This window comes from Apis dorsata, unplaced genomic scaffold, assembly GCF_000469605.1.
Source record: "Apis dorsata unplaced genomic scaffold, Apis dorsata 1.3 scaffold_89, whole genome shotgun sequence".
In the NCBI taxonomy this organism is placed as follows: Eukaryota; Metazoa; Arthropoda; class Insecta; order Hymenoptera; family Apidae; genus Apis; species Apis dorsata.
Genome location: NW_006263387.1, coordinates 619347 through 627584, shown reverse-complemented (window position 1 = coordinate 627584; position 8238 = coordinate 619347). Strand labels below are relative to the sequence as shown.

Here is an 8238-nt window from a genome sequence, read left to right as displayed (position 1 = left end):
TATGTATGTGTATGTATATATATATATATATATATATATATATATGCATACATATATATATATTCATATTCATTTATGGATGCTGCCTGGTATGTAAAGGCTGCTAAAACAAGTTATCTTTTAAGTTAGTGCAAAGTGAAGGTCATATAAGAACGTACATGGTTTGGTTATTGTATGTTTACAGTGGCAATAGACCTTATAGTGCACCACATCTGGGACATTTTGCGTTTGAAAAAGGCTGAAAACTCATCCAGGCAGCATCCATACATCTATCAACATAGGCGTACTTCGACTAACTCATCCGAAACGCTCAGCAGATGATTTTAGCATGATATGCGCACTTATAAACATTACACTTTGATATACTATATATTGATGTAGGATAAAGTTTGCAGTAATCTTAAATCTTTTTCTTTTTTAAATACAAAATATATCTCTTATATACTTATACAATCGTATTTATATTACATTTATACTAAGTCGCAAACAATATTGCTTCTAGTATGTATGTACTTATTAAATCATTATCTTACTTAGGTAAGATTTCACTATTCCTAAAACTAGGATATAGTGTATAATTATACAAAATACCTCGTTTAAATATTAAATATTCCAATATTGCATAATTATTCAAGTTTACTCATAAGATTGCTCTATGTTAAAAACAATTTAGTATTATTTACTTATAAGAATCATTATGAATATACAATGTATATAAAATTATGTATGTTTTCAAAAATTTAGCTTTTTTTACATAATGTTATTTCTCAATTAATAATTATTTTATGCAACAGTATATAAATTGAAATTTTATAATTTAAGCGAACATAAGATATTTCCTAGTATAATTCTTTGAATAATGTGATATTTTTAGTTTAAATTAACATATTATTCATATACTGCCATATTCAAAAACATTTAATTGCATTATTCAATATGGTGCTATTCCGTTTATTCAATATTTATATTTTTCATATGCTCAAATCATTTTAATCTCAATTAAATCTTCATTATTATACAAATTAATTATAATCTGAATTATGTAATTTGATACATTGTTTATTTAAACTGTATAAGTGAAGTAATAATAAAGAAGTTACGTTCCCCATTATTACAAAATTACTTTCACTCATTTATATGAACTTTATATTTTGTTACAGTGGCAATAGATTTGATAGTGCAACATATAAGAGACTTCTTAAGCAACAGAGGTAGAGTTACAATCCAACCTGAAAGTTCAGTAAACAGGACAGAAAAATTATCTAAGAGGCCACATTAATTTTTAAAATTTTAAAAATCTTAAAAATATTAAATGAGTTATATTGTATTTTTTTTTTTCAATAATCATGTTTTCAATATCATAATTCTATATTAAGTTAATAATATAGTTGAAATGATAATTAAATTTCAAAAAAAATATACTATAAATTATATTTTTTATTCAATTTTAGTATTATTTATATATAAAAATTTAAAAGTTATTAAAATACTACATTTTATAGTTCAACAAAAAATATTTCTAGATATATTTCAATTTATAAAAATAATTTAGCAATATTTAGATATTAAATAGCAATATTAAATAGTAAATTTCTGGATTGTAAACACTCATTAGTATCAATAATTTAAATTAATTATTTGTTTTTGCTGTTGTATAGTTATTATATATATATTTGTTTTAATATAATTTATGTTCATTAATTGTATAATAATTACATACATTATATATGTAAATTGTATAAAATGCAAAATCAAAAGATGCTTAAATATATAAAATTTATTATTGTTATTATATATATATATATCTCACATTAATTTATACAATGTTAAATATTAATTATTGATAATAAAGTTCTAAATTCATGCCATCATGAATTTCATCTGATTTGCTAAATTAAAGAAAATATAATATTAATAGTTATTTTATTGAAAATATATTTTATTTGAAAGGATACAATCTTGTAATTTTATATGATCCTTATATATAGTATACCATTTTTTTAAAACAATTTTTTCCCAATGAGTTCCAGTTTGAGCTGCTATTAATTTTTTTAAATCTCCTATTGTGTCATCTGGATTACATTTAACTCTAACTTTTTTTCCAAGCCGATCATTGCATGTTATTTCTAACATTTTTTTTATTTTTGATTGCTTGTCAAAATAAATAATTATTCAAAATGTTAAAATTAATCAAAATGTGAATAGAATTCAAAATTATTTTTAAATGTTACTAAAAACAATAATCAATAAATATAATTAATAAAAACTAGATTTTCTATTAATTATATATTTCTTATTAATGTTAATGAATATATACTTATATTAATAAAAGTTAGATATTTAAAACTATATATTTATTAATAGTATAAAATAACCTATATATAATTTTAAATATATAATTTATTTCTTTAAATTAAATGATTATTTAAAAAAGAAATCTTGAATTATAGAAATATCCATCATAAAAATTGTTATATTATAAATATTAATAATTTTGTAAATTATGAAATATTATTAGAATGAACAAAACGTTTTTAATTTTTCCTCATTTACTTGTATATCTTGTAACGGTTTATAGTATATATAATATTTCTTGTTCAAACATAAATTTTTCCAATATATATATGATATTTACTTACTATTTATTATATTAATGTTACTAAAAAATAAATTTTATTTGTGCGTATTTTAAAAAGAAATACTTCGATTCAAGTTGCTCATAATCGAACTTCTAAATTATTTTATGTATACATTTAAGTATATTGATACCAATCAGTGTTAGAAAACTCACAATGTTAATATTAAAGGTATGTTTACACGTAATATTAAAACTCATAATTTTATCTTATTTATCCAATTACCCTAGTTATGATTGAAATTATCTTATAATATTTATAAAAAAACATTCTTTTTCACACAAGTTTTTTACAAATTTATTAAGAACATGAAAATATATATATGTTATTTAATATTTAGAAAAAATAATTTTATTTATAATATACAATATTTTGATATATTTATAGAGCATCTTTAAATGAAAATAAATATTGGAATAAATGGAATAAATGGAAATAATTACAAAAATTGACATACAAAAATGTTAGTTAATAAAAATTTAAGTTATTAAATTATAAACAATTTAAATTTATTTTACATTACAATTTATTAAATGAAGTAAAGATAGAATGAAAGAATAGCATAAAAATTATAATAATAATTATCTCATCTCTCATAAAACTCTTATTTTATTTAACTTCAATTATATCTTAATAAATAAACTCCAATATTTTTATATGCTAATTTTTAATATTTACTTTGGTCTCTAGAATCGATCCTTCAAAGATGTCCGACAAATATATTAATATTCTGTACATATTTTTTATGTTCATTTAAATGTGCTGTTATATATTACATCACTAAAAATTCGATGAATATTCTTCTTACAATTTTTTTATATCTAACTTTAAAGAAAATTTCATAGCATCAGCAGCAGAAATAGTTTCTAGAACTATTTCAAAAATATCCGGTGAATATTTTATTGCAGAAGAACTTATTAAATGTTCTCAAATTTTTGAAGAACTAAGAAAACTGAATCGATTCTTACATCATTCGAAATAAAAAATTTTTGTTCATACAAACTTAGATAATTATATATATTTATATATGTATTCATATTATTTTATTTTATATATGTATGTATATATATATATTTGTTGAAATAATTGAAAGATATATAAATTATTATTATGGAAAAACAATAGAAATTACCAACAATAGAATAAATAAATTAAAATCAACATTCTTTGAAAATGTTCCGGATAATAATGTTGAATTGGATATTGAAAATATAAAAAAAAAACTATAAAAAAAGAAGAAACTTGTAAAGTTAAATTTGTTTTTTAATAATTTCGTAGAAGTAAAATAAAACATAGTAATTTATTTTATTATTTTTTGTTATCTAGTTAGTAATTATAGTTATTTATGATTGAAATTACTCTTTTATTATTAGTTATTGAGAAACGTCATTTTTTTTATAAATAGATAATTTAATAAAAATCAATATTATAATTTGGTTCATAAAAGATATTCACGAAGTATATTTAATTTATTCAAATCAAATTAATATAAAAGATGTTAATTATTTAAATAAAGAAGTTGGTAAGGGAATACTAAATTAATCATTTAAATAAAGAAGTTGGTAGTAGAATATTAAATTGAATGAGAATTAATTAATACAGATAATGTTATTCATATATATATTGATAATATATATTATCGATATTCATCACGTTTAATTTATTTTTTACAATAAAATATTTTAGATTTATAGGATAAAGTAATTTCAAAAAAAAGAATACAGGTATAAAAAAATATATTCGCATATTCTTGATATCTTCTGCCATTATTGAATTCATGTTCAACGATGGCGGATGCAGCAGAACTTCCCGGCGCTTCCACTCAAAAAATGTCGTCAAAACTTTTAAGGCAAAAAGCACAAGAATTTTTAACTTCAAGAAAACATGCAAATAATTTAGTAGATATAATTTCTCAATGGGATGTAAGTACAAATTCTAAAACCATTTCAAAATTCATGAATGTATCAACTTTTTAAGGTTATGTCATTTATTAAAATTCCTGATCACTCTATCAGGAATCCACTTTGTCTTGTCTACTTACGATAGAAACAATATTTGTCGAAGTTTTGAAAAGAGGTGACATGTATTTGGAGCGTACAATATCACTTACTATTTCAGGTATGTTAAAATTTATATATAAAATTTAATATTTTCCAATTAATTGTGTGTGTGAACAGTATTTGATATTTTTATTAATTTTTAAATTTCATGGTAAGAATTATAAATTTTTACATGTATGATACTTTGTGAAAAAATATTTTGGACACAAAGTTAAATGTAAAGATATATATATATTTTGATTTTGTACATGTTTAAAAACATGGAATAGCTTTTCCATAAGATTTATGAAACAGAGCCAAGTCCTGAAGCAAGATACATCAACTGGTTGAGGAACTGTTACGAAGAAATATGGGAAAAAATACTTACATCAATGGAAAAATGTCGACCTGCCATTCAATTACAAGCTCTTACTACTGCTATAAAACTTATGGCTGAGGAAGGTAAAAATCCATTGGAACCAATTGGCAATTTGGGATATTATTTTCCATTACATCGGTTAAAGCCTATTTTAATGAAATTGCTTTCGCCGGAGAAGGACAATGCTGGTTTAATATCTAGATTTCAAGAAATTATAGAATATCCTGATGCTCTTTATTATACGTGGAAATGTCTTCCATCTCTTACTCCAAAAAGACAACCACATGAAATTTATATTAAAAATTTGCTTGAACTTATACATAAACTATCACTGCCAAAGGAAATTGAAGGTATAAAATAAATTAAATTAAATAGATTATATTTTATTATATTTAGAATTAATTTCTAATAATTGTATTACAGAAAATGAGATATCTGAAAATAAGAATTTATTATGTAAACCACATCAAGGTAATAAGGATATAGGTGTTATGCTTTTTTTTTTATATTTAGTTAATTTTTATTTTATTTTTAATTTAAATATATATATTTTTTTTTCTAGCTACTAAGAATTTTATATGGGATCAAGCTGGAGCAAGACGTGCATTGAATAAAGTCTGGGCTTGTGTTATGCATTGGGAATTAACACCACAATTACATAAACAATTATTAATAGTTCTTTTAGAAAGAGTTATGCCACATTTAGAAAAACCTGTTTTATTAACAGATTTTCTTATGGATTCCTTAGATGCAGATGGACCTATTGGTTTACTTGCATTGCAAGGTGTATTTTTACTAGTTACCAAACATAATTTGGAATATCCAAATATTTTTACCAAACTTTATTCTATGTTTGAACCAGAAATTTTTCATACAAAATATAAAGCACGTTTATTTTATTTATCCGATCTTTTTCTCAGTTCAACGTAAGTACTTAAAATAATCAAAAATATTTTGTTTTTATAAATTATATAATGGTTAATTATAAAAATATATATATATATAAATATATATATTCTTTTTTTTTAGACACTTACCAGAAGCATTAGTCGCTGCCTTTGCAAAGAGACTCGCACGTTTGACTCTTGTAGCACCACCTGAAGATATTCTTATTATTTTACTTTTTGTTGGAAATCTTTTACTTAGGCACCCTGGATTAAAACGTCTTATTGATCATCCACAAGGAGGAGAAATTTCATCAGAAGAAAATAATTATGCAGGAGATCCATTTTTAATGGAAGAACGAGATCCTTTATTAAGCAATGCACTTCTTAGTAGTCTTTGGGAAATCAAAGCTTTACAGTGGCATATAGTACCAAGTATTGCTAGTGCTGCACGTTTCATTCGCGAACCTCTCCCTTCTGTAGAATATGACATGGCATCAGCATTAGAACGTACTGGAGGACATTTATTTGATAGTGAATTAAAAAATAAGGTTAAAGATATTATGTTAACATTTGAAAGACCCAATTCTATGGCATTACCAAAAGGTGAAAGGCTATTGCAATATTGGCAATTAACAACAATGCACTGACTGGCGATATTAAAATTATGCATTATATATGCATATTGTGCAATATGCATCGTTATCAAAAAGGGAACTGTTTTTCAATGAAAACGCAAAGAAAATGATGCTAAACTTTTTGCGTTTTTTTATACGTTTAAAAGGTAGTATGAAAATATTGCATACTTTTGTATTATTTAAAGTCTAAAAATAATTGCAATGGAATTGATTCGGCATACGTTATTTCATGAACAACATGTAGATATGTATTTTTAGATTTCCAATCATGCAGCTGTCTAGCACAATAGTTACTCGTGAATGCTATGAATTCTGTTAAAAAAGTCATTTGTATGCATGAATGTGTGATAATAAAATGAAAGATATTTTAATTTAATAGTCACCCGTGTTTCATTTACAATAATATGTCTACTTAATGTATATCATATAAATAAACATAAGTAGACTTCAAATTAAAATCGTATCATGGTACAATCTCATATTTTTAACAACTATTGTGAAATAATCCCATACTTTACTATATATATATATATTTAAATAAGCTTTCTATTATTGCCAATTATTATGTATAAAAAGACCTATGTACATAATTAGAAATATTTAATCTGAGATAATTAGAAGTATTTCATTTATATCTATCTTCTATTCTCCAAAATCTGTAATATAAGTAAAATTTATATAAAAAATAATTTTTTTTTATATCATTAATATTACAAATAGTATTACAAAAATTATTACAAACCCATGTTAACTGCCGCCATTCGTCCTCATTTAATGTATGCTTTATTTTCACTAAAATATTTGCTGGAATTTCAGGAGGTGTGGAAGTATGTTCTCCTGTAGTCATAATATATTCTACTTCCAAAAGTTCAGCTACTGTTGGTCGTGCTTTTGGATTATGTTGAAGACATTTTCGCATTACATCAATTAAAATTTGTGGTGAAAATGTAACTTTATTACCATCTTCTGACAGAGATTTAGGAAAAGGAATATTCAAGTTTGGATTGGTTATAGCATTTACTTTAGCCCATTGTGATCGAATATGATGAAATGGTGTATGACCATATACTAAACTATATAAAATACATCCTAAAGACCATACATCTGATTTAAAACTTATCTGTAAAATAAATATTTGCATATAATTTTTCTCTTTAATCTCTATTTTTATATATAAAAAATTTATTTTTATACTTTATATTTAACATTCTGTGTAGGAGAATCTGAATTTCCACCAATATCCATTAATGCTTCTGGACTAATATAATTTAAAGTTCCTATTGGACAATTTTTTACAACAGATGTCATATCAGCATTCATACTAGAAGCAATTCCAAAATCTATAAGTTTCAATCGTCCCCGTACTAATAAAAAATTTGCTGGTTTTAAATCAGAATGAATTACTCCTAAAAATTTATATGAAATAGAATTATTTATATATAAACTATTTAATAAATAATTTTTTTACATTAAGATATTTACCATTATCATGTATATGCTTAACAGCTGTTAACATTTCTGTCCAATAATATAAAATCATTGTAAGAGGAATTTGTTTTTCTTGAGATGTTGTTTTTAAAAGACGACTGAGATCAGTATCTCCCATTTCCATTACTACATATACCATTGGATATTTAATTTCACTAAAATAAAAAACTTGAA

At 22.8% G+C, this 8238-nt stretch overlaps 4 protein-coding genes across 7 annotated transcripts in view; 2 read left to right on the top strand and 2 right to left on the bottom strand.

Moving 5' to 3' along the window:
• LOC102670611 (uridine-cytidine kinase) overlaps positions 1-1333 on the top strand; it is a 3101-nt gene extending 1768 nt beyond the window's left edge. Inside the window, exon 5 of one of the 2 annotated variants that reach the window (XM_006611597.2) lies at positions 1161-1333. In XM_006611597.2, the coding sequence (XP_006611660.1) occupies positions 1161-1279 (119 nt within the window). In that variant the 3' untranslated portion in view covers positions 1280-1333. Of the gene's footprint in view, positions 1-184; positions 657-1160 lie in introns of those variants that run through there. The other variant, XM_006611596.2, reaches the window with a different exon arrangement.
• A 425-nt stretch (positions 1334-1758) lies between these two features.
• LOC102681847 (ubiquitin-like protein 5) lies at positions 1759-2758 on the bottom strand. 2 transcript variants are annotated; one of them, XM_006611594.2, is made up of 3 exons: positions 2640-2757; positions 1956-2151; positions 1759-1881 (listed from the first exon to the last, which is right to left on the bottom strand). In XM_006611594.2, the coding sequence occupies exons 2-3, from the start codon at positions 2131-2133 to the stop codon at positions 1838-1840; spliced, it is 222 nt and encodes a 73-aa protein (XP_006611657.1). In that variant the 5' UTR covers positions 2134-2151; positions 2640-2757; the 3' UTR covers positions 1759-1837. The 2 variants fall into 2 exon arrangements, with proteins under 2 accessions (XP_006611657.1, XP_006611658.1); XM_006611595.2 differs by having other exon boundaries at positions 1760-1889; positions 2640-2758.
• Positions 2759-4240: 1482 nt separating this feature from the next.
• LOC102681491 (nucleolar complex protein 4 homolog B) lies at positions 4241-6952 on the top strand. Of its 2 annotated transcripts, none has more exons than XM_006611591.2 (6): positions 4241-4558; positions 4652-4754; positions 4991-5404; positions 5478-5525; positions 5617-5980; positions 6084-6952. In XM_006611591.2, exons 1-6 carry the CDS (start codon positions 4424-4426, stop codon positions 6586-6588), a joined length of 1569 nt encoding a protein of 522 aa, XP_006611654.1. In that variant the 5' UTR covers positions 4241-4423; the 3' UTR covers positions 6589-6952. The 2 variants fall into 2 exon arrangements, with proteins under 2 accessions (XP_006611654.1, XP_006611655.1); XM_006611592.2 differs by having other exon boundaries at positions 4325-4558; positions 4614-4754.
• The window catches only part of LOC102681719 (probable serine/threonine-protein kinase mps1), a 3983-nt gene continuing 2662 nt past the window's right edge, over positions 6918-8238 (bottom strand). Inside the window, exons 3-6 of the mRNA XM_006611593.2 lie at positions 8059-8219; positions 7771-7982; positions 7319-7696; positions 6918-7232 (exon numbers count right to left, since the gene is read on the bottom strand). Coding sequence (XP_006611656.1) covers positions 7212-7232; positions 7319-7696; positions 7771-7982; positions 8059-8219 — 772 coding nt within the window. The 3' untranslated portion in view covers positions 6918-7211. The remainder of the gene's footprint in view (positions 7233-7318; positions 7697-7770; positions 7983-8058; positions 8220-8238) is intronic.